At 40.9% G+C, this 26,020-nt stretch overlaps 1 protein-coding gene across 1 annotated transcript; it reads left to right on the top strand.

Moving 5' to 3' along the window:
• Positions 1 to 341: 341 nt before the first annotated feature.
• On the top strand, positions 342 to 24,043 carry OBI1 (ORC ubiquitin ligase 1). Its single transcript, XM_056328522.1, has 6 exons — positions 342 to 548; positions 5,352 to 5,487; positions 6,450 to 6,541; positions 8,180 to 8,428; positions 11,665 to 11,753; positions 21,695 to 24,043. The coding sequence occupies exons 1-6, from the start codon at positions 477 to 479 to the stop codon at positions 23,196 to 23,198; spliced, it is 2,142 nt and encodes a 713-aa protein (XP_056184497.1). The 5' UTR covers positions 342 to 476; the 3' UTR covers positions 23,199 to 24,043.
• Positions 24,044 to 26,020: the final 1,977 nt, after the last annotated feature.

The raw sequence follows: 26,020 nt of genomic DNA, 5'->3' as shown, positions 1-26,020 counted from the left end.
GAGGAAGACTCGGGGGAATTAAAAGCATTAAAACAGCCCGTGTATTTAGCTCAGCGCAGTGAAACCTGAGCGAGGGACAGGTTAATAAGGTGAAAGCCCTGTACCGCGTCGGCCTCCTCCTGCCAGGGCCCTTACCCGGGCGCTCCCCATGGCGCGGTGTTCCGCCTCAGGAAGGGCCACGCGGAGGCCTGGAGCTCGGCGGGCCGCGCAAGCCGCCTCCTCGGGCCGGCGAGGCACGGCACGGGCATGGCGGGGGGGCGGCGGGGGGCGGCAGCGGCCGGGCGGCGGGCAGGGCGGTGAGGGGGCCGCGGCTCCCGCCCGCCCTCCAGGGGAGCGCTGCAAAAGCGCGCGCCGCCTTCCCTCCGCCGGGCGGCCGCTTGGCCTCGCCGGCTTGCCGTAGCGGGGCTGCCGTGGGGCCGCCGTTACCGCCCGCCCGCGGGACTTCCGTGCTGGCGGAGCCGGGCCGGGCCGCCGCGATGGCGCAGCACGGGCCCAGCGTCACGCTGTCCCTCACGTTGCCCATCACCTGCCACATCTGCCTGGGGAAGGTAACGGCGCCGCCGCTGCCCTTCCCGCTCAGCCCCCGCCTGGGGGTGGCCCGGCGGTGGGTACGGGGAGGCCCGGCTCGGCCCGGCGCGCTTCGGCTGGCGGCTGCTCGGGGGTCTCCGCCGTGGCCCGCCGCCCAGACCCCGCCGCGTTTGTCTCTTTTAAGGGGCTGCGGCTCCGCGCTGGGGAGAAAGTTGGGGTGTGGGGCCCTTTCTCCGAGGGGCGGGGGGGGTCTCCTCTCCGAGGGGTGGTGAGGGGTCCCGCCCTGGGCAGGAGGGGGGCTCCGTGCCCCGGGGGGCCGTTCCCCGGGGCGGGCGAGGTTTGTTGCCGCCGTTGGGGTGGTAGGAGCCGTGCTCCCCCTCGACGGCGGCGTCCGGGGGCTGGGGCCCCGTCCCCGAGCCCGCCCCCGCGTCGAAGCGTGGGTGTGTGGCTCCCAGGGCCCAGGCGGTGGGGTTCGGGGGTTCCTTCGGCTACCGGTAGGATAATCTGTTGTAAAATATTGGGTGAGTTTGTGTTGGAGCGTGGTGCTGTGTCGCGGAGGAGCAGTGGAACAAAAGAGGGGGTGTGTAACCGAGTGGATTTAAAAAGTGTCGAGCAAAACTGCAGCGGTCCGGAGAAAAAGTTTCCATTTCCTCTTTCTGACCCTTTCCCAGTCTCTTCCTCTTCTCCCGCGGGAAGTGGGGGGTTCTTGCTAGCCTGTGCTTCTCTAAAAGCCCCAGAGCTAATTTCATAGCTGTCACTAATTGCTTCTCAAATTCTTTGCGCATTCCCCACCACTCTTAACCACCCCCACCCCCCTTGTTCCCTTGCTCTCCAAAACAAATCAAACATCTTCAAGCCCAACAGTAATTACAAGGGAAGAAATAGCCTTTTATATTTGTACTCTGGCATTTACTGTCCGATTTCTTTCTACCTCACGTGGCCTTTACTCCAAGACCTTTTCTGTGCTGGAGTGGTAACAAAAGAACAGGCACGTTTGATGTATAAAAGTTGGTGTAGCGCTGGTAGCGATAGTCTGACATCTCCCTTTTCTCGGCTCTCTTAATTCTTGCAATGATGCATTTAGCAACCATGTTTACTCATTTCTTGGCTTTTCTGTGGAAGTTGAGCAAGACTTCCCAGCTGTGGTTCTGTTACCTCTCCTTTTGACATTTATCTGTTTAATGAAAATAGAGGAAAACACAGATTTACTGTGTCTGTAATGCAGGGTGGCTACTCTTGGAAAAAGAGGGCAAAATCAAACCAACAATGTATTTGCTATTTGAATCTGAGCCTAGTGACTTTCTAACCTAAACACTTGATAGATTCATTAGGTATTCACTCATATTTTGCTATAAAGCCACTGGGTTATTTCAGGCCACTGTTTCATACTTGTGCTTGTTACCTGGAGTTGATCAGGAATTGATGTTCCCGAGTTTGTACTGGAAGAGATTTCCACACTCTTCTTACTTTGTGTTTTGCGCTGAGGTAATATATGATCAACAGATAAGTGAATCTGGTGATATCTGTAATAAAGGTATTTGAATGGCTTTCTTTTTAGATGCATGAAGCTGTTTAAATTTTGCCGAAGTTGATGGCTCTGGCTGTCTTTTTTTTTTTTTTTTTTTTTTTTAAGTACATAGATTTGTCTCTAACTTGGAACTTCACTGAAAAACTTAATCAGAAAAAGCTTTTTGCAAGAGTAAGGTTAGAGGAAGAAACAGTTATTTAGCTTAAATTAAAGGAAAAATCTTGCTGGTTTTGCCCTGTCTTGTAGGGAGGACCAGAAAGTGTCCTGGAGGGCCGACATACTGTAATACTTCTGTGGTTTGTAGCGTGGGCTTCAAATTGAGTAGAAGGCCCAACCTACAATCAGAGTTTCCCTCTTGCTGTCTCTGCAAAATTTGCAAGGGACTGACTGCAAAATAGAAACTGTTCACTGTGCATAATGGTAAGGGGATAAAAAAAAAAGATATCAAAGAGAAACTCATTCAATAATGTCAAACACTCATTGTTTTTAATGATACAGAAATCTTGGTGTGGGGGAAACATGACACACGGTGCATGATGTTAGCCTGTTTTGTGCCTTTGAACAGTGTTGTAAAGTATATTGGCAAGATGTGCAAATAACCATTTATAATAACAGATAATTGTTTGGATAAATTTCCATGTTTGTTCCCTGAATGCTCTTTTAACACAGCTGGGGTTACCGTCTAACATATCTGTATTCATAACTAGTGAGCAGATCAGAAGTCATCTGCATTGGGCTGTTAGGTTTACTCATCCTAGAATGACTGAAGGTCTTTCCTGTTAGTTCTGGGTTTGACAGTTTGCTTGGGCTCAGGCACACAATTCTGTATGTGTTGAAAGACATACAACGTCTGGGGATTTGTTCACTGGTATCAGTGTGCCTGGTCCTCTATTAATGCTGCTTGAAGATCTCGAAGTGCCTTCAAAGTGACATAGATGTGTATAGGATTTGATTTTGATCTGCATAGGGATTGCGTTATATGTGTGGGAAAAATTAGGAAATTGTTCAGAATCACCTAGCTCATCAAGCATTCTCAAATAAGCTGTAGTCTTTCTAGACATTATGGTCTAGTTAGGAACTGAAACTGCTGTAATTCAAGTGAAATGCTTTTTTAGTAACGAGTGTGTTTTGATCCCCCACCCCCCCGGGCTTCTCACAGTCAGTGGCTCAGTGACTGGGTGAAGGGCAGCGGCACCCCCAGCCATTGTGTGACATTTCAATAGCGGCTTCTGCTGTTGTCGCATGGGTTGCTTTGTGTGGATCCTGAGCCAACAAAAGTATAAACCTCAGCGCTGAAATGAAACTTGTAAAGGTGTGTAAATCAGAAGCACTGTACCCTGGAGAGTAATAAATGTGACTTACTATTTTGCTAGAGATATAGAGTAATCATTCACTTGCAAGAAGTATGCTTCCCTGTCAGGTTTGGGGTAACTGAGGGTCTTTTGCTCCCCAGAGGGTAGACCTGCACTCCTGAAATGTCTCTTCCTGTTTGGATTACTTTATGTTATTCTGCTCTGTATCCTATCATCGCCATCCATATAATTATTCTCAAGCTGCTTCTGAGTAAGAAAGAAGTACAACTAGAGAAAAAAAATGTTTGGGTTTTTTCTTCTAGCTGCGGATGGGAAAGCTGGAGAAAGCTTTTTTTTGGTAAAGAAAAGCACTAAATAACAAGGTGGTTTATATAGAGATATATATAATTGAAATTGTAAGATTTAAGCGCTTCCAGAGCATTGGTGTGCTAAAGCTTGCACTAATAGTAAGAAAGCCTCTTTAATCAGAAGTGAAAGTATGCAGACACTTAGAGAAACAGCTTCATCTCTTTCTATTCACACCTTCAATAACTTGAGTTTTGGTTTGTGTATAGATAGATCCTTTGGCACCCCGGACTGTCATATTGGAGATTTTAAAAATATTGTGAATCCTGTAATGTGACAGAGGCATAAATAGTAAATTGGAGAAGAAGCTGACAGATCTGGGCCTTAATTCAGATCCATATGTATTTCAGTGGTAAAATGCTTGGGTTTTAGCTTGTCCAGCACCGATTGTATGGGTATGATTACTGCAGGACACATCTAATCTGTTTTCCCAAGTGATTATTGGCTGTCCTTCCCGGTTGCTTGCTTCTCCCTGCCACATTTCATTTTTCCTTTCTAGTTTGACTGCTTCACTAATAGAATGAAAGAGAAAGATCTTGGGGATGATGAGAACTTCTTTTAAAGTTGAAAGGATTCTCTTAAACTTGGGGTTTAAGTGCAACACAGTAGAATATAAAGTAATAGATACTGATACTTCTGTGTCTCAAAGCACGTTTCTTGGGCAGAGATAGGGGAGGAGGAAAAACAAATAATTATTTTTAAGACCCCTAATGCAGTCTTAAGAGATCTGAGAGTGTATGTTACGGTAAGCTGTAACAGAAACTGCAATAAGGCATAGATATAGAAGAAAGTATTTTTCTTCCATATCGTATTCGGTCCCTCTATGCACACTCACTTTCAAATGGGGTTTGTATTTAAATGACAAGAGAGAATAATGCATTGTCATTAATATTTTCTAGAAGTTTGTTTACCTTGCTGTTTTGGAAGGGGAGGAAAAGCTTCTTGAAAGGATCTGTGTCTGATTGGAATATTTAATCCTTCAGTTAGCTGCCCCATTCTTGGGTAATTACTTATTTAGTAGCAATGCATATCTAGCAGGAGGCTTGAATTAGTGATTGCTGGTTCGTGTTTCTTCTCTGTGGTTTTGGCCTTTACCCTTTTTAAAGCTCATTTTCATGAAGCTGATTATGCATAGGCTAGAGGTAATCTGTAACACTACCTGTTTCAGTGACACCTCTTCCAAGGCAAAGTGTTGGTTGTTGCCGGGAGCAGTCCCTCATTCCCTCACTTTTGGAAATCTGTAGATGTGTGTCTTTTGATCTCCTTCTACCTGGGAAGGCAAGTGCATTTCATTGGAGTGGTTGGCTGCAGTTCTTGGAGGTTGTGAGGTGAAGGAAGGGTGCCTGCCATACTGTGCATTAATGAGTTCCTGGAATCAAGGACCTTAGTCTTGCAAAAATGGTTATAGCTTTGGTGCCTTCAGTAATAGAGGAGTTTGGTATCATGAGTCAGGAGGTCACTTCTAGATGGCTCTGTGAAACAACAGTGTCTCTTTCCTGCAAGACCAGACTTGTGCTGAGAGATGGAGTAGTGTATTCTCCTATTCTGTTACCTGAAAGAGTTTCAAAGTATTCATAGTGTCTTTCTGTTTGTCTTTCCTTTTTTTCTTTTTTTTTTTTTCTCTTGAATACTCAAAGGTCCGTCACCCAGTCATCTGTGTCAACAACCATGTCTTCTGTTCCATTTGTATTGAAGTGTGGCTGAAGAACAATAATCAGTGCCCAGCTTGCAGGATTCCCATCACACCTGAAAATCCTTGCAAGGAAATTATAGGTAAGGACAACTCTAGTCTTTGAAATATCTTTCTGGTATTTACTGCTGGAGGAGATTCTTTTGAGTCCAAAGATGTCTAGATTTTTTTCCTCTGTGTGTTTTTTACCAGCATCTAAGGAAAATCTGACTTTAAATCTTTCCAGAAACATACATGATAGCTACAGGGTAAACATGCCAAAGATGATGTGTGTATTAATGGCTAGATTATTCAAAGGCAGCAAGTACCCCATAGCTCTAATGATTGTTTCTTAAATCTTGGTTGGATGGTGCCTTTACCGGAAAAACATGCATCTCACTTGAAGTATTCTACCTATGCCTTGCAACCTGTTGACCTAAGAGAATAGCATTTAGCTGAGAAATAGAGTACTTAAATCCAGCATCTTTAATGTGTATGAGGTCTTTTTTTTGCTGTTGTTTTCTTCAGTTTCCTCTCTTTTGCTTTATTTTTAAGAAAATGTCTCTTAGCACAGAAATAAGACAAAGCTACACCCGAATAAGGCTCTGAACTTCCCCAGAGCTAGGAAGTACTGTGATCTTTATTTAATATAAAATGTCAACTCTGCTGTTTGGTTCTGAGAGAAAAATATGTCTGAACAATTTCCCTTTAGAAACTTACACTATCTTGTACTACTTAAACATATGCTAGATTCCCTGCCTGCCCCCCCCATCCCCCTCTTAGCTGTGTTTTAATAATATGGCCTTAAATAATACAGGATTTGTCAAGGAAAATACAAAGTTGAAAAATTCAGAAGCTGTCTTCCTGCTGTGAGGCAGGATTTTGACTTCTAAACATCACTAATAGATACTCTGAAAATGAAAGGACTTTAAATCTGTCGTAGATTGGTCCAATATTAGTTGTATTTGTGGTTGATGCTTGAAAAGAGCTATAAGGTGGATTACTAGTATTGAGTTCACTGAAGAAGAAACAATATTAGTGTTTTTTTCATCCTATGCTGCTTTAGGAGGAACGAGTGAAAGTGATCCGATATTTAGTCCAACAGTCAGAAAACACCTGCGTAAAACAAGGCTTGAATTGCTCCACAGAGAATATGAGGTAAGGACATGGGGAGTGTTGTGACTTTCCAGGTGAACTGCAACTGTTAAATTACCGCATACAACTGGTCCTTTTGCTTTGAGTCCTGTTGTTTTTAATTTGAGTGAAGGTTTATACTGCATCTTCGTGAAACTCGGCTGCGTTGAAATCCTACCTTCTGGCTAAGGTTACAAGAAAGCATTTGCTGGTGGTTGAAGTGCTCCTACTGAAGTCATGGTGATATTCTTTCTATGCTACAGGTAGCCAAGTACAGCCAGTTCTATGATTTTGTGGGAATTCCCTCCTCAGGTGGTATGGGAGGTTTTCTTTATGCATATTGGATATTGGGAGCTTTTTGGTTTTTCTTTGATACAAATGCAAGCATTTTCTGAAGTAATTCCCTGTTACTCAGGGAGACTAAATGCCTTCTTAAAGAATATTGCCAACTGTAACCTTCTGGCATAGGTTAATTTTTATCATTGTTGTATTCTTTTCTGAAAGTGAGTGAATGTTTGGAAGTTTGTCTCCACCCTCCTGCTGGAAAAATACTCTCTTAGGAACAAGGTGAAAAGGTGTTAATAAGGAATATGCTTAGTATGTTTTCTCAGCTGTTGTTTCCTTAGTAGCAGTTTGAAGACTGCATATTTTGCAAGGAAACCTGTCTCAGGGAGGAGAATGGGAGAAAGGAAGTGGGCACTGTATGTATCCTTAACACTGGGGAAGTAAGGGCTGTTTCTTATGACAAGCTTGCCTATAGCTCAGCTTCTTTCATCTTCTATGAAAGGAGGAGTCAGGAAAAGGAGGTTTCCCGCCTTTCTATTGAATCAACTCCAAAATCACACAGGTAGGCATAGGATAACATAAATCTCTTCAAAAACCTAAATTTAAAATTGTTGTTCTGATGCTGGGAGGAGGGAAAAAATGCTTGATTATTCATGCAACTATGCCTTGGGTTTATGTAAATGCCATAGATGGCCTCCTTTAGTAACCTGACCTTGAGCAACTCAAATACTTGAGTTGGTGAACAGTGTAGACAACATGTTTTCAGGATAAATTACTTTTATGCCTACAACAACAGGCTTTTGAAGGTTTTTGCTTCTCTGTGGCTTCAGACCAATACAGCTAAGAGCTTTGTTCTTTGCATTTTGAGAGTCCTTCCTAAGATGTTGCTACTTTCATGTAGCTGGGGCAGCCTCTTCCAGGCAGTGTTCTGTCCATTGTGAATCTTGAGACCTTCAGCATCTGAATATGTGATGTTTCAGAATGTTTCATCAGATCATTTCCAAATAACAGCAAATGAGTCAGCAGAGGACGACCTTAAGAACACTTGATACAGGAAATCCTCCCACAGAGTGCCCTAATAATAGATTCATGTTGCTGAATGCTTTGAAGCTTTTGGTCTGCCCGACAGTTTGTTCAGGGTCCTTTATGTAGTCAAGGGATTCCCTTCACTAAAACGTTCACTATGCTTGAGTGTGCAGGTTGATTAAAATCCTGCCTAGAGCACAATACATAAGCATACTTAGATGTATGTGTAAGTGAAGGCATGCGTCTGGGCTTGCCAGAACCCATGTTTCTAAAGTGCTGTGGGAACTTGCCAGTATTATTTAATTAATCTCATGCATTATTTTAATTCCTGTGAATTTCTGACACCTTTAGGATGAAATAGAATCCCTGCAAAAAGAAGTGGAAGATCTGAGAGGTAAAAATCTCAGTTTACAGACACAGCTGAAATCTCTTCTGGATCCTACAGCATCAGCTTTGTCTTGCCAAAACAAGGAAACTAGCCAGTCAGCAAATGAAGCAAGTACCAGTGGCCCAGAAACCCCAGAGGAATGGAGCAAAAAGCTGAAAGCTGCCAATGATATATATGAAAAAGTGGTGGATAATGTGGAAAAGCTGAAGGAGGTAATAAATACATTTCTTTAGCTATCTTATACTGTAACTGTTTCATGTTAGTTAAGTGGGAGCGAGAGCTAGCATGACCTCTGGGTACTTCATAGATCCAGAAGAAAGAAAAAAAAAAAAAATTGAATTCCAGTGACTGTTGGTGTATCATAGTATTTCCATATAGCCTCTGCAAGTGTCAGATGTTATTGCTTGTTCTAGTGAGTCTTGTATGTGACTCTTCTTCAACTCCTCTGTCACTCCATGACTGGGTAATTGGATTATAGTAGCACTTGTCACCAGTATTGATGACCAGATTTTTCAGGCTTGCAATAATCTATATAATATATCTATTTAAAAACATTCAGTGGCCAAACACAGTACAGTTGGCTGAGGCAGATTTTGCACTATTGCCCTCCCTGATAGCCGATATTTTTGGTGCAATTTGCTGAGACAGGGTAACTTGACCCTTTGACCGAAAATAGACAAGCTTCAGCATTTTATGACCAGAAGATCCTTTACTGGAAACCTGCAGCTTTTTTATACATCTTGAATGCAGTATAAAAGAAAACCTGATACTGCAGGAGGAGGGATGCAGAAGACAGGCATATGACAATACATCTAAGTAAAAATACATTGCAAAATGTACCTGTAGGCACAAGAAGGATCTCCTCAAACACAGAAGAGCAAAATTTCAAGATTCATTTGAAAGGCAAGGTGGAAAGAACTGGACTTGCATTTATTTAAAATGCTGTCTTTATTTCTTCTATTAACAATCCTGGGTTGCCTCCTGCAAAACTGAAGCATTTTGTTTAGTACGGGTTTCTTCCTTTGTAAGTATTAACGGTGATTACGCTTTTCCTGTGCTACAGACTGAGAGGCCCACATTATACTGTTCTGCTATGCTGTTGTCATTACTGGGACACTTCTAGATTTGCCTCTGTGTAGTCTAAAGCAAATTCTGACCCTGATTGGACTGTGATAAACACTAAAAGGAGCAAACTGAGTTTCCAAAATCTGCTTGTTCGATAGCTTAGCTAGACTCAGACTTCAACTTTACAGGTTGGGACACAGCATCTGCCCTCCTAAGAGGATCCCAGGAGCTTCAGAGTCACTTGTAGTTGGTAAAAGGGGACTTGCAGCAAAGAGTTCTTGTCTGCCTAATTTGGGGAGGTATGTGTGTGTCGTAAAATTAAACTGTACTGACTTTTTTTTATAGCAGGGACTGAGGGAGGGGTGTGTTGAGAGGGGGTTCAGTATAATATCAGGTTTAGCAAGAAAAATGTTTTAAGTTTATGGAGTCTCTGAATTTGCTTAAGGGTTAGATACAAATAGAGATTTAAATGGGTTTTAGGAACCAAGCCTTAAATAGTGGTCATATAACCATTTAGATTGGAAAAGACCTTTCAGATCATGGAGTCCAACACTCTCTTCCCATCTGTTCCCTCTTCAACAGCTTCTCAGTTCTGTTGACTCTTCTTTTAAAACTTGTTTCCCTTCAGAGCATGCACTGACCAATCCCAATCTAAACAGCAAGACCCCTTCCCATATACACTCAGTCTGGAACCAGAAACCTTCTTACTCCTAAAGTACCTGACCCAGGAGCTTCAACCACCTACTGCTTCCTAGTGAGACAGGGTCCCTCATTAGATGTGGTTGCCATCACTTTCCTTTTAAGACCAGACTGAGTCAGGAAATAGCAGCAACCTTTATCATATAATGTCATGGAGCAGAGATTCCCAAAGTAGGTGTTACTACTTTAAGTGAAGTCATAACAAGTGTGGAAGCGGTGATATAAACCCAGTAGTAGAAATACTAGACAAACTCATTAATAATGTGGTTACATGAACTTCCTAACCTAGACATTGTGCTGCAAGTGGGAATCCCTTGCAGATTACTGGCTTAGAGGGTAGAGCACTCTCTGGAAGGACACCAAAGAGATTCGGTCTTGTCTTACCATGTGCCAGGTGGATGCTCTATCTACAAACTCTACACAAGTAACATAATTTTCTATTTGGTTGTGTGACTGGGAAGAGAGAAAGGTCTTGGCCATGTTGTGAAATGGTTTGATGCTCCTTTGGAACGGAGGTGTCCTAGATTCTTACTCATTGCTTTCAAGATTTTGTGCTTTTATTTGTTAAACACCAAATAGTTGGCATTCAGGCACCCAAGCCCTGGGCTCACCATTCCCATTCCTCCTTTACCAGAAGTAAATCTTTCTGCCTCTAGGAATGTTGTGGTGTTGGGGTGGGGGGAGTGTGAGTGTTTATTTCTTTCTGCTCCGTTCCCCCTACCTCCCATTGTCTTAGCCTCGCAGGGAAAGGTTGCTGCGGATATTTGTATAAGCGTTTAGAGTTTTTCTGCCTCTTTTCATGCACTGTTGGATGCTTCTGAAAAAGTACATTTCACTACTGAGCCCAGTTGCATAGCTTCTCCCTCAGATCTAACTCTACGTCAGACTTCTATTATGCAGTGGAAGTGTCATCTAATTGAGGCTATGAATTAAAAGTCCTGGACTGGGGATGCGGTTTTCAGGATAGGGAGATTGAGCTGCCTGTGAAGTGCAAAGACTATTTTCTACTGTTAGGATAGAGGCATTCATTGTTCTGAAACAAGGTGCAGGAAAACTTCTCTTTGTATGAAGTATCTTGTTAACAAGGGTGTCTGCTGATCTGAGAAGAAGGAATTGACCTCAATTCAAGAAGTAAGGATTGTGAATCAGAAGTCTTAATCACAGCGTCCTGGAAGAAAGTGAAGAAAGACTGCAAATAGCTTGTCGTAATGGATTTACATCCACAGGATAACTATGCTTTAAAAACAAACCAAAAAAACCCAAAGTAATCTTACTGTAATCTGGAATGGAGGAAGCTGTTCAACATTAGTTTTGCTGATACCTGCATATTGTAATGCTAATGTACTTAACATATTTAGTCATGTGGAAAAAAAAAAACATGAAATTGCCATTAGTACATCTCCTTAATGACTTTCTGTGCTAACTAACATAGCTGTGTTTATTTCCCAAGATAGGACACTTGCAATGTATTTTGGGAATATAAATAAAAAATGTCTGTTCGCTATTCAGTTTTGCAATCCATTTCCCATGGTGATTTTTAAGTGGTGTCCCTGTCTGAAGGCTGTTTCCTGCCTCCACATTTCTAGTTCTGTCTCTTTAAAAAGGAGTAACAGCTTGTCCTATAAATATTAGAAGTCATTTCTGGTTTACTGTATACTTATTTTTTTCTTTTTCTTTTCCTTAGGCAAATAAGAAACTGAGCATGGAAAACAATAGCCTTTTAAGAGAGAATTTGCGACTAAAAGCTGAAGTTGATAGTAGATCACCCCAAAAGTATGTGAATATTTTAAAAGCTACTGTATTTTATTTATAGACTGTTTAACTGTTGTAGGACTTTAACCTAAAACTGTGGTGGTGTACATGGTGTTGCATATGTGTCTCCAGGTAAATTTTGGAGTTCTTATCCTCACAGACTTGGGTGACAAATGCAACTTACAGAATAGCAACAAAAATACACTGAAGGCATATGATATTACTAGAAGTGCTATTCCTTCTATTACCTGGCCAGTACTGAAGGGCTGGATTTATTAGTTGAATTCTACAGTTAACTTATTTTTGTTACCGGGAAATTTCTAAATCTGGTATATGGTCGAAGTAGAAGATTTGTTTTTAAGTGCAGATGTTCCGGTTGTTTGTATTTGGATTTGGTTTGTTCTTCCTTTTGCTGCCTTCAGGGTTTGTTCTGTGGACTTTGGCTCCCTGTTCAGGGAAAGTCCCTGATAGCTTTGTGTCTGGGCAAGATATGTGAATCGAGCTTCTGCAGCATAAGAACATAATTCGCAGAACTGACACCTGTGTTTAGTACTGTGTCTTAAACAGTTAAAACATCAATGACAATGACCTCAAAAAGCAGAAACTTTGCCATACTGATTACAGTGGTGTGCTAAGGTACCTCTCCTTGGAAGTACTTCGCGAACCACCATGTTCATATTTTTAAAGTTGTGTTCTGTTCTTTCAGTTTTCTACCCTTTTTTTCTCTCTTTGGTTTATAACTTAGAAACCTTAAGAGCAGCACTGATCAAAGGTTTATAAGGTGCTTTTAAGGAAGGGGGTTGGGGGACACCTGTGTAATGTCAGAAGAGAGCTCTCTGGATTTTGTTCTAGTTCACATCTCACTTGCTGGAAAATGAAATGCGTCCTTAATAGAGAGCTTGCTTGCCAGACTGCCTGTCATTCAAGACCCCAGGAAAGAGGATGCATGATCCTTGTGCTATGCTGTTAAATGCATAAAAGTACATTCTGTCCTGAAGTCCCCTAATAAGGGAGATAGAACCCTGTTTAAGGTCTTGGCAATGGATAGGGCTTTAATGCCATGGAATATCTCTTCCCATAGGATTCAAGAGTGAATTGACAAGAATGGCAAACTTGTAAAGTAAATAGATGTAACCAAATAAATCCTAGAAAAGAAGAGCTAGAAGAGACCAAGTCATCTAACTTGATTTTTACTTTACTGATGTCAAGTAAACTCCTCAGTGGAAGGAATTTCTGTTTCTTCTAGCTTGTGCATGCTTTACCATCTTGTTCGTCAGAAAAATTAGCTATTGGAGGGACAGGGGTGTGAAGAAGTAGCCTTTGCTGCCAGCTGATCACTTTCCCATCTTTTGCCAGCGTGGCCTAAAACACCAGTCAGTCACTTTCTCCTTTAGAAGCACAATTGTTATTAGCCACATGTTACTAGAAATTGGACAGTTTCAAGGTCTGTTTTGCAACGCAGATGCCAGCTAGATCAGCCTGTCTATGTCTCTACTATTAAACTTTGCGGTTTTTTAGTCTCCAGAACAGATAGTCACATCCTGCCTGCCTGCTGGGAATTATCTTTGGCCCATGCTTACTTTAGAATTGAGCATGGGAATTGAGGACATGAGTTGAATCAGGCTTAAACTGGGCCAGGACCAGTTCAGATACTTCAGGAGTTTGCATGTCTGTACCCTGCTTCTGCTATCTTCAGCTTTGGTTTCAGTTGGAGCTCAGTTGTGTACTACAAGAATTTAAGTATATATAAGGAATTTGTCCTGGAAGAAACCCTTTAGCACATTAAATGTAGCAATTCTGATTCACCCTACCTATATCCATTCAGTCCTAATCGTGTCTTCTAGACTGGATTTGTCCAGTTCTTTTAGGTAAGTGTGACTTAAGAGAAAAAGTAAACTTCTGATTTATTTGGTTTTGCCGTACTCTCGGGGGTCTCCAGTGTCTATGGGGTTCTGAAGCAGTAACGCTTAGAACTGATTACTAGCTTCCAAAAGAAGCCTCAGTAGTTCTAACTAGAGCAGAAAAACTGTCTTGTGTCTTGCTACAACATCTTATATTGATATCTTGCAATACTCTTTTTGTTGCTTACTTTTATCTGGCACTTCTAGCATGACTAGCCCAGCACTACCTCTGCTAAATAGCTACTTAGAAAGTTACCTTTCTGCCTCATTTTGCATTTGTAATGCTAATGTCCCCTTCCAAAGCATGGGATTTTACCAATTTGTTGGCTTTCTTCAGGTTGATGTTTTGATGCACATATCAAAGTTAAAACAATTCTTTTGAATTCTGGTCATGTCCTTCAGGTGGTAAGAAGTCTCTCCCATCTTAGTGTTGTTAGCAAATTAACTTTCACCCTTGTAGTCATTAGTCACCTAACATCAAGATATTTTTTAAATGTTCTTCCAGTTCTGGTGGCAAACTTCGGTAATATCTAAAAGGTCTTTCAGCTAGGCTTCATACACTGAACAGGGGTTGCAATAAATGTTTTCTTACCCGCTTATCAAATTATAATTGAAGGCATAACATCAGAGCCCAGCAACGTCACTATAATTAAACCTTTCTCTGCAGGTGGATTTGCTAGTACAGTTGTTTCTGCGTATTTTGTTCAGAAGGTAATTTTTGGAAAGTTTCTGAATGGCTCTCTCTAGTGCAATTTAAAAATAGCTGCTGAATTGAATCTTTGTAATTTAGTGTCACCAACATTGTTTCATTTTGTCTTCTATTTCTTAGCTTCAGATTACAATCCATGGGGTATGGATTCATAACCCGCTTAAACAACTGGCTCGGTAACTAACTAAAACTTGTATCAAATAATTTTTGAAAGGCTTTCCCAGTATTCAGTCTTCTTATCCCAAATGTAGTTCACTTTGTTCATAATGGCACTGGAGCTAAATATCACAACCTAAGTTACTTTAGTAAGCTTTGCTTTACACCAAAGGGAAGACTTATGCCAGGTGAATGATCCCTTTGTAACACAGACTCTACCTCTGACATCACCAAAAAAAATGTAATTGACCTTCAGTGGTAAATAAAAAAAACTTTCCTTTTATCATAGTCTTGAGTTGTTCTTTTCTTTGTTAGTATCCATTAAAACCTGTTGGAAAATGTCATGTCCATAAAATTGATATTGCTGCCATGTCAGGCATTTTGTACACGTTTTTTTAGATTTAATTATTTTTTTCAGCTTAAACATTTTTGAGAATAGACCTTCACCAGAATACCATACCATCATATAGTTGGGGCATAGGTCTGAAAAGCAAATAGAGGGAATTTTCTTGCTCTGACTTTTACCGAAGACCTGCACTAGTCTCCCATTTCTAAGGCAAATAACACTATTTGGTGGCCGTTGCTTGCTCTTTGTTTGCCCTTTTTGCTGAGAAATTTTCAGTGACTTCTGTTTTCCTGATACGGAACAGGAAAACTTTTAAAACTTAAGTTTTGCAGGATGACAAAGGCCTATTACTTCCAGCTCTACTTAAAATTACAAAAACGTTAGGTCTATTGGCAAGGCACAATGAATCTAAAAGCATTTTTGGCAAAGGGATGTTTGCTTTTTACCTGAAGGAAAATAACTAGCAAGTCCATCTACTCCAGGGTATAGTGTATTTTATGAATGGTTAGATTCAAATTAGCTTGAACCAGACTTCTAGGCTTCCTAGGAGTCTTTTCGCTAAATTTTTAATTTCTTCTGCTAGTTAAAATCCCAGTCTGAAAAAGTATCTACAACATGCGGAAAATTGATGCATTGTCCCTTTTCTCTGGTTTTGTTGTTGTATTGTTGTGTTTTGAGGGTTTTTTCCCTTTTTCCGGTTTTACTGTTATTTGTGACTTCAGGTACCTGCACACTGAAATTTAAGGCTGTTGTCTTTTTAGGTCATTCCGTACAACATTCTGGTTTTATCTAACTCAAATATTTCCGCTCATGCCAGACAATTTAATTCAGTCTGCATTTCATTCAGCCTACAAATAGGCTTCTAGTAACCTGTGTCGAGGGTGCAGAGGGTAAGAACGCTGCTATCTTCCTTGATAGAAAACAGCTACTTTCTCACCTCCCTGCAAGCTCACTGTCCCAGAGGAGTGGCCATTTTCAAAGACCAGCTGCAGTGTGGCCTTAAAAGTATATAAGAGAAAAAGCAATATAGTAGCAGAAGAAATTCAAAACAACTTTGAGTTCTTGAGTCATAGCGTTAAATCCTGAGGAAGCACCCACTCCAGGTGTGAAGATTTAAACCTTAAGCAGATGAGTAAGGACGTTTAGATCACACTCACTGGTTTTGTGGGCTTTCTGGTGGGTTTCTTTGTAGTAATTCTGAAGTAATCCTTTCTGGTTTATGCTGTTCACCGATCTTGGGTATAATCTGGCTTTCTTACATGAAGGACTAGTGCTGCTTCTCTGAAAGATGTTAAAATGCTTGGAGAGGCTTTGCACATTTATCTGATTCATCCAATTCCCTAGGCAGAAGGAGAAGCTTGTTTCAAAGAATGTACTTGACTTGGCTATTCTGTTCAAATCCTGCTGCTCTACAGTCATCCAACAAACAGTAAACCTTAGCCTTATTCACATGATGTGAAGAAAGTGGATTTCCCTGATGCTCACAAGAGATTTCATGAGGACGGGCATCTTTAGATTGGTTTGTACTCTGTGAACTGTGTGATGAAGGGGTTTTACTCCCCAGTATTTGCTTAGATTTAAAATAACTTGTTCTCTTACAAGCTTAGAAAATTAGCTATAGCAAACGTTTCTACTACTTCCTTCAAGAAAGAGCCATTGTACACTTTCTTCTATTGGCTGGTCTGGTCTGCAGCATGGAAAGCAGTAATAGGCTATACCCAGGATTTCTTCTTCAGTGCAACCAAATCCCATTACTGATTTATTTTTTTCTGGCTTCAGGTCTTAAATAGAGCAAGCCGTGTGAGGTGTCTCTCTTGACTGTTTTTTTTTTTTGGCTTGCTAGGAAAAGTCTCCCATTAACTGTTTTTTCTTCTTAAACATGCCTATGCAAATATGACGCGCTCTTAAGGCAATTGTATATAACCTGGGATATTGTCAAGTTGTTGCTGCAGATCACTTTCATAGTTGATGTAGAGAATGATTGCAGAACTTGTTCTCATACAGCTGCATCTGGTACACGATTTCACAGAAGGGCTGTAAAACTGGTAGGGCTTTCAGCTGGTTTGTTCTTGGATTTCCTACCTTTTTCTTCCCATCTAACTGCAGAACTCCAGTGAAAATATATCTAAATGGTGGGACTGGGTTTGGTTGTGTACTCTGGCGTTGCCCTGATCTTGAACTGGGACAGCTTCTGACTGTACATTATCATTGTCCACTTCTCACCCTTTGTTCCCTTTGGAGGATAGATCATGCTCATGTATCTAGCCTGCAGGGAGGTCCCCAGTCTGGGCCATCAGGTGATTAGAACTGGAGAGTCATTTTCTATAGCAACCTTGCAGCCCCAGTCTTCTGTAAATGGTTATACAGGAAAACTATTTGCTCCAGCCTGCTTACTACCCAAAAGACAAATGTTTTTGTATGAGTTTGTGTGGTTTTAAAGTGAGTTGATATGACTTAAGGGCTCGACTAGACAGACATGCTGAAGTCAGTGGTCACTGATATGTGAAAATAAAACACTAAAGCTGAATTTGCAGAACTGATAGATAAGAAGAAACAACTGAAGGCATTTGTTCTCTTGTAGGTGAAAGACTATTAGATTTCCTAAACAGTTTCTAAATGGACATCTTTAGGACTTGTGGTTTAATCCCAGCCAGCAGCTACGCACAGCACAGCCACTGGCTCACTCCCCTCTTGGTGGTGTGGGGGAGAGAATCAGAAGAGTAAAAAAGAAAAAAGTTGTGGATTGAGATAAAGACAGTTTAATAGGTAAAGCAAAAGCCGCCCACGCAAGCAAAGCAAAACAAGGAATTCATTCAATCACTTCCCATTGGCAGGCAGATATTCAACCATCCCCAGGAAAGCAGGGCTTTATCAAGCATAATGGTGACTTGGAAAGACAAATGCCATCAGTCCGAACATCCCCACTTCCTTGTTCTTCCCCAGCTTTATATGCTGAGCACAACATCATATGATATGGAATATCCCTTTGGTCATTTGGGGTCAACTGTCCCTGTTGTATCCCCTCCCAGCTTCTTAGGTACCGCCAGCCTGCTCACTGGTGGGTTGGGGTGAGGAGCAGAAAAGGCCTTGATGCTGTGCAAGCACTGCTCAGCAATAACAAAAAGATCCCTGTATTATCAACACTGCTTTCAGCACAAATACAAAACACAGCCCTAATATTAGCTACTGTGAAGAAAATTAACCAGGACAGTGACACTCAAACATAACTGAGGGAGCAGTTGGGGAATAATGTAAAAAAAGGGTTACTCAAACATTGTAGCTATAATGTTAGTTCTTCTTGCTCATTGTAGGTGAGAGCTGACTGCAACTTTCTGATTGGTGTCAAGTTAGAATCATGCTGGGACAAGAAGAAGGACTCTGAGGAAAGATCCTGAGATATGGGGTTCAGGTGCTCATCTAGACATGCAGTGTCACCTGAGACACTGTAACATATCTAGTATACCAGCCTAGGGCTGGCAGCTGTGATACAGGACCTATAAGACACCTGTATCCTTCTGGAATGATAGCTGGAGGCCAACAGTCATGTAAAAGACCTTAGGCCATCTGAAATGTCACTAGGTGTTGAAAGATCCATATCCCACCTGAAATGTCTTTCTGTTTACTTTATGAGTGACCACTAGTTTCTCTGAGCTTTCAGTTTTCTATAGAAAGGATATACTTGAAACAAATACAGTAAGATACAAACTCATTAAGTGATAAAACTAAAGAAAAGACCCTAACATTCCAAAGATTTTTTCCTTGCATGAGAATATGAAAAAAGCGCTTCACTACTTGTATACCGAATATCTTAACTTTTACTGAAGAATGTATCAACTTGTTACCAAATGTGAAATGGTTCAAATACTTCAGCAAAATAATTTATCTAGAGTGTCAGGTTATTTTCATGTGACTGTACTGCATTCTATTCTTATTATCATCAGACCGTAAATTTTTGGCTACAGCACAGCTCACTGTACATCTGAAGGGAAAAGAAGAGGAAATCTTTTAGGAGGGTGGTTTGATTTGGAGAGGGTTCTGGCTTCTTTAACCAAATATGCATGTCTTTTAAACTCTCTGCTGACCTGCCAGGTCATGCTCTGGTCTGGTGTAGTTGGTTTAAATATGTGCATTTTAATATGGCTGTCTTGAAAATTTAGGAAATAAATGCATGCAAGTCTCAAAGCAGGAACAGAAAGCAACTACTGTTCTGGTGCTTAACTGCAGAGGTAACTGTTTGTAGGCAGCATGTCATATGCTCCATTTCTGAAAAGTGAAATTCCCAAGCACATACCTCTGCAACAGTTAACATATTAGTGATGCTATTTGGCTTTGAACAACGTACTGTATTTTTTTAACCTGAGGACACTTGTTATAAAAGTTGCACTTGAGAATACAGTGCTTTTTCCTCATAAGCAAATCTCGGGCTGTCACTAATGCTATCTGCATTAAATAAACATATTACACCATTCTTCCATTAAAAAGAAATTGCCAGGTATGCATATAAATGTAAACATGTTTAATTTTTATCTCAAAGTGTCTGTAACAGCAGATTCTAGAAAATCTTGCTTATTTTACATAAGCATTTTTCCCCGTCTCTCATGTGGCTATTAAGCTAAATTGGTTTTTTGCATCATCTTGATATACTTTATTAAGCAGTGTAGGGTTTGCTCCTGTAAGGCTGTGTGAACAGGTCTGTTAGAAAAAGGCAAAATAAATACTTCTGGATCACCCTAGGAGTTGGGGAAGGTCTTGCTTGGGCCCTGATGTGCTACAGTGGCTCCTTCAATGTCTTAAACCAAAATCTCAGTTCCTTTTACTGAAGGAGGGATGAAGCCAAAATGTGTTGGATATGAGGATGCTTACTTCATTGTAACACTCTTCACCTGAAAATATAATTGGAACATTCCTGAGCTGTCTGCTTTCATCTAGTTTCACTAGGGAGAGTGAAGAAGTCTTGTGCATCTTTTCTCCCATTTCCTCTTGCATGTGACCAGAAATGGAGAAGCTGCTATAATCAGTTGAGAAAACTGCTTACCTACAGAGTAAGCAATGAAAAATGGTCCGTCGTCTTTTTTGTGAAGACAGAGGTAATTGGGTAGAGGTAATGTAGAGGTGGAGGGATTCTTGCCTCAACAAGAGTTCCAATCCAGCCAACTTCTTTTAGGGGAAAAAAAAAACTAAGTGAACACTCCTGTTATAAATATAAAATCTATTACCCTGCCATTTCATGTCTACCAAGCGGTAAGTGTCGCATACCAGAGCTATGAAGCTTAGGCTGATATGATTTTAAAAGTGGTCTAGTAGGAGTGCTATGAAAGAACTGACTTAGACTGTTGTGTGAATCTTACCCACCACAGAACTATCTATATCAAAATCCTCAGAGTCCATTAAGTGTGCAGAAGCAGTTGAATGGTGAAAAACGTCGGTAGATCTGGTCACTCGTACACAGTTTGTTTGGGGCTTGTGATACCCCCTATTCCTTTCCCCAAGTACCCACTTAACTGTATTGCAGTTGTCAGCATAGAGTAGTTTCCTACTGCTTTGGGCTCAGGAGTTGAAGAAACAAAATACAGTTTAATTCTTTGCTGGAAATGCATGCACAGATTCATGGATGTTTTGCCAGCATAGTTACTGGCTCCAGATATACCATCTTCAGACCTCACTGGTCTAGGGTTTGCAGTGGGAGCCTTTTGTGAAGAGGTAAGGGGGTGAAATGGGGAAAATGGAATTTCCTGTGACTCTGAAGGAGGGCCAGACAGACAAAGAAGCAGAGTAGAAAGACTAGGTAGTGTTTGCACTGGAAGAGTAAACTTCTGCTGTAACATGGAGCTGGAAGGTGGAAAGTGGAAGCTAGTGTAAGCCCACACAGAGAATTGTCATTTCTTTGTGATATAAAACCTTAAGTGTCAGAGTTGTAGGGTGGCTGCAGGTCCTTCCTAATAATACCAGAACTTTAATTGTTTTTTTCTTTCTGTAAATTGAAAGCCATGGATGGAGCAGGGAATTCCCTGGTGCCCACCTGTCAGTGACAGGTTAGAATTAGTCACAGCATATAGCTGAAACCTTCACCTGCCCTCTGGGGAAGGTCAATCTTTAAAGCTGGTGGAGGATGGGGGGAAGGCAAGTCCGTATCTTGGCAGCTGAAAATGTGCTCAAGCGGAAAGCCCCATGAGCACACAACTTTCACAAACCACAAGTGGTAGGCTTTTTATATTGCAGCCAAGGAAGAAATCAGATTGTTCTGGTTGTGAAACTCAAAAAACCAAGTAGCTCTGAAGTCAGTGGAAGTACTGTCCACATGATGGCTGAGGAAAAGCTGTATATCTAATGGGAACGTAACTGAAATGGTCTATATAAGCATTTAAACCACCTCAAAGGACTATTGCAATTTCTGAATTTCACATTGACATTTTATGTTTGACAAGGTGACATTGTGTAAGAAATGTATTGTAAAGCACTGCTGTACTGTACGAAAATGATTGAATGTAAATATTTCAAGATGTGGACCACTGTTCAAATGTTATCATAAATCTTTGCCATTCTTTTAGGGGATAATTCTTCATGCATATTTGAGTTGAATTGATAGAACCAGACCCTGGAAGGGTAATCTGCTTGTTACTGCCTTACTACTGCTAATAGTTTAATTTTGGCTTTTCAGTATTCACCTCCACTTGTACGTTATATATAATGTTTCGGGGTTTTTTTATAACTAGCAGAGAAAAGTTCTGACTTTTGTTTTCAAATTAACATAGTGTTTTAATAGCTTTGTTCTTTTCTGAAGTTAGATCACAAAGCACCATGAGAATGTCTTTTTCCAGCTTAATATTTTCTTTTTTTTTACTTCTTGCAGGTTTGGTAGGTTTACAGTAGCTGCACTTCAGTCGAAGGTAGAGCAAAGTGAACGTGAAATTAACCGTCTTAAAAAGGCACTGGAAAGAAGTGATAAATACATAGAAGAAATGGAATGTCAGCTTTTACAGCTGAAAAATGCAGGCGAAGGAGCCCAGACAGTGAGTGCTGTTAGTGAGAGAGCGCTTTCCACGGATGCTAAAGGAGCTGAGAGCAGTGAAGATACAACATGTTTGAAAACCCACATTGAGGACAAAAAAGCTTTGACTATCAGTCAAAGTCCTGACAGTCTCGAACAGCTGACAAGTGGTGGAACTTGTTTAAGCTCTTCTAGTCAAGATGGTTCAAATGGCTCAAACATCCAGGGCGCCCCAAAGAAAGAACTATTTCCAGGATGTCGTGGGGTTCTTCTAGATGAAAATACCACAAATATGGATGCCTGCTTAGAAGAGCAGTGGAATAAAATTGAGGAATGTACGCCATATAAGGATGAAGAACTTTATGATCTTCCGCCACCATGCACTCCTTTTCTTTCTCTCAGTCGCCTTCAGTTGAACACTCCTGATGGAAAAGAAAATGCAAGGAAACAATCAACGTTCCTGAGAAAACTGAAATTTGAAGAGTTTTCTGACACTTCAGATGATTGCAGCAAAGATTCTCCTGAACACAGCAGAAGCAGCTGTAATAGCGAAAAGAAGCTAAATTGTTTTACTACAGGAAAATCAGGGTTTTGGGGGACCTGCCCAACAAATTTTGCTGAGAACTTAGATTTTGATGAATCAGCGCAAAATTCAGTAGCTGGTCGGTCAGATGAGACATCAGCAAAGTCCAGTGATAAAACAAATTCTTGCTTACCTAAAAGGTTACATACTCTTTGCTCTTCCGAAATGAATCGCACAAGAACCTCCAGTGAGGCATCTATGGATGCAGCCTACCTTGATAAAATTTCCGAGTTGGACTCAATGATGTCTGAATCAGACAACAGCAAGAGTCCATGCTATAATTTCAAGTCCTCAGATCTTGATAGTTCTTCAAAGTCAACAGAGTGCTCTAAGCTTCTGAATGGAACTGAGAAGAAACTGGAAGAGATGAATGAGGAACAGAGTATGAAGTGTCCAGAGACAACTGATCAAGCAGTTGACAGAACTGGCTGGAAACCTGCTATGTTTTCCATCCTTTCCCCATCTGAGCTAGATATGAATGACCACTTTCCGCTGTTTACAGGCCAAAATGTAGTGGCTAGTGATATCAAACCTCCAAACTGTTTATTTCAAAGAGACTTTTCCCAGAGTTTACTGTTCAGTAACTCACAACAGTTGTTTGAGGAGCAAAAGTTCAGTTCCTGCTTTTTAAAGATGTCGTCTGACCTGCACAATCAGCTTAATCCTCCTTGGGTGTCTTCCTTTATAGCTGAAAAGAAAAATAAGAATGTCAGTCAGTCAACCAAGAGGAAAATTCAAAGCAGCCTTTCCAGTGCTAGTCCGTCGAAAACCACCAAAAACTGACTCTGCTTGGAAATCAAATGTGACTCAAAAGTCATCAACCTGCCAATGTTTAATATTTACAGGTGAACTTAATTTTTAATGACCTCCATGCAATCTGATCCTGTCTTTTTTGACTATGTGAAAACTGAACATTCCCCTGCCCATTACAAGCTCTTTCCTAGGGAAGAACCATTCCATACTCTTTTCTTTGGCTGGGTGTTCTCTTTACTTAGGGGGTTTGGGGTTTTGGATGATCTTTTAAGTTTTCAGGTTACACGATCTTCCCATTGTGAACACAGCTAATGGCTCCCTTGAACAGGACAGTTTTAAGTGGTCTTGTCAAATCAGTCATTTATGTAGAAATTTGGTTTAAAGGTTACGTTTCCCATTCCTAAAGATTACATTTTGTGTGTGTAAGGCAGCTACTGGCTATATATCATATGGATTCATGAAATTGCCATAAAACAATGTCAGTTTTGCCATAAAACTTGCCTCCCAGAGGAAATGTTGCTGCTTGGGCTGTTGCATAGCACTGTACTGTACTGAAAGTCTTGTTTTAAGTGGGTGTAAAGTAGCAGCCTCTTTTCAGGGTTACAGCACTTCAGTTAGAAAACGTCTCTTCTTTAACACTGCAAACGTGGCTTGTATTTTTTGAAGTTAAGCACAATTTTTAATTTAGTTCCCCAAAAGCATTGTTATTCTAAATGTGTTCAGTATGCCTGTATAGACCATAAAAATGGGTTTGTATGCTAATGACTTGTTTACCTAATGTGCACTGAACATTTTACATTAATACTGTACCATTTTACATTAATACTGCATGCTTTTCTATGTGAATTGAATAAAATATAAGCAGTGTAATCCTTGATGTTGCCTCACATACTGAATGAGTAAAAAAAGAATGGGGAAATGTTGTCCGTGTCCGTCCATCACCGCCCCCCCCCTCCCAATTTGGAAAATACATATCTGTATCTAGTTTCGTAAAACATGAATGTGAGCTTTTCCACAAAAAAAACCTCAAATCTTCCTTCCTCCTCCTTGTTAGACATATTACCGTTCTAGTGTCAGCATCGATACAGTTGATGGAAATGGCTTTCGGCCTCTCTGGAGGTGACTCTTCCATAAAGTATTGCATAGGTCAACATAATGTGATGGCCTACTAGAGGCAGGAGACCTAATTAAGCAGCAGAACAAAATTGGTTTCTTTGCATTATTGTGTTTAAGTTTGGGGGTTTTTTTAAGGGCATATTTAATTGCAAGATGCAGGTTTTTCTTTCTATATAGGCCTCTGATGGCATTTCTTACAAACAGTTGTCCTCGCTTCATCAATACCTGTGGTATGAAAAATCCATATGCTGCCTTTTGTCCCTTTGAAAGGAGTGACTGCCGCTTGGAAGATTTCAATAGACTGGCTTTTGTAAAGTCCTGTAAGGGGTTTGAACAAGAGCTATGTCTCACGTTGTAATGTGTGCGTACATTTGTGTAATGGGCCTGTTCACTCTAAACTGGGACTATTTTGAGAAACAGCTTTTACCAAAAAATCATTGTTCAAGCCATAAAGACAAGGACATTTTCCTGGTGACAGGCAAGATGGCATTGTGCTTTCATATACCACTTTCAGTATACCACCTGAGTTTTAATCGTCACAAAAAATTATAGTTGTTCAATTTTAACATATTTTTCAAAAATTAGGGAGCTGGCAAAGCCATCTAGACGTGAGCTGCTACTTGATTTGACTAGTTTTACTACTAGTCAAAAAGTGCTGCCTTGATTTAACTCTCGGGAGAAGAGGCAAGGGCTTCTCAAAACATGTCTCATACTTTCTTAAAACATCCTTGTATTGCAAAGCAATCACAAATATGCAGTAAACAAATCTTATGGTCATTGGTTTGTTTCATTGTGGGGTTGGGGGGGTATTTATGGGCTTCGTTTTATACTCTAGTACACTTCTGATGCACAATGATTTTCACTGATGGAAACATGAATACAACTGGTATTGTACCTGAAATCAAACTAGAATAAAGGAAAACACTGGAAAATTTTCATGCTACTTTCCAGTCCTTTGGACAGGAAAACTGCTTTTGAGCTTGCCCTTCAATATGGATATTTTGACTTTACATGTCATGCGACTTGAATGGATAGAAGGGCTGAGCCTAAGTTTAAAAAAACCGCTGAAGACCAAAGTCGTAAACTTGCTATCTTATTCTCAAGTGGGGACGGAGAGTGAGACATTGCAGGCCAGGTACTGGCTTTTCACTTGGAACGGTTGTGGGAGCACATACATTGTCACCTACAGCCTCCCATCTCCAGGCTGGTTGTTTCCTATGTTGTGACAAGAAGGGTTGTCATAGCTATCCATAATTACTTGATTTCCAAGCTCTCCTGTACTCTCAGATGTCTGCTGCAGATGCAGTGAGCAGACGGTGATTGCACCCACTGCTATAGGTAGGAGCATTTTACATTTCACAAGTTCTGAATTCTTGTATCTTAGTCTTGTTTTGTTTGTGGTTGTTGTTTGGGGGGGTTGGGTTTGATTTGTTTTTTTTTAATTTAGTGCCTTTAAAACAACTGCCACACTCTGAATTCTGCATCTTACTTGGTTACTGTAGATTGTATTCCTTTTGGCTTAAAGTTGGACAGAGTGATTGGTGCACTATCAAATCAAAAATTTAAGTTATATGTAATGACTAGAGTTTTTTTCAGTTATAAATTTTTTGGCCATACGTGGGGTTTCAGTTCTCCAGGCTGTATTCTGTCAATGCTGTGCATGCTTAATCTCTTGCTGCACTTAACTATGCTCTCTGAATAAAAGGGCCTAAACAAGAGTTCATTGCTGTCAATTT

This window comes from Falco biarmicus, chromosome 2 (genome assembly GCF_023638135.1).
Source record: "Falco biarmicus isolate bFalBia1 chromosome 2, bFalBia1.pri, whole genome shotgun sequence".
Taxonomy (NCBI): domain Eukaryota; kingdom Metazoa; phylum Chordata; class Aves; order Falconiformes; family Falconidae; genus Falco; species Falco biarmicus.
This window is presented reverse-complemented; position numbering and strand designations above follow the sequence as displayed.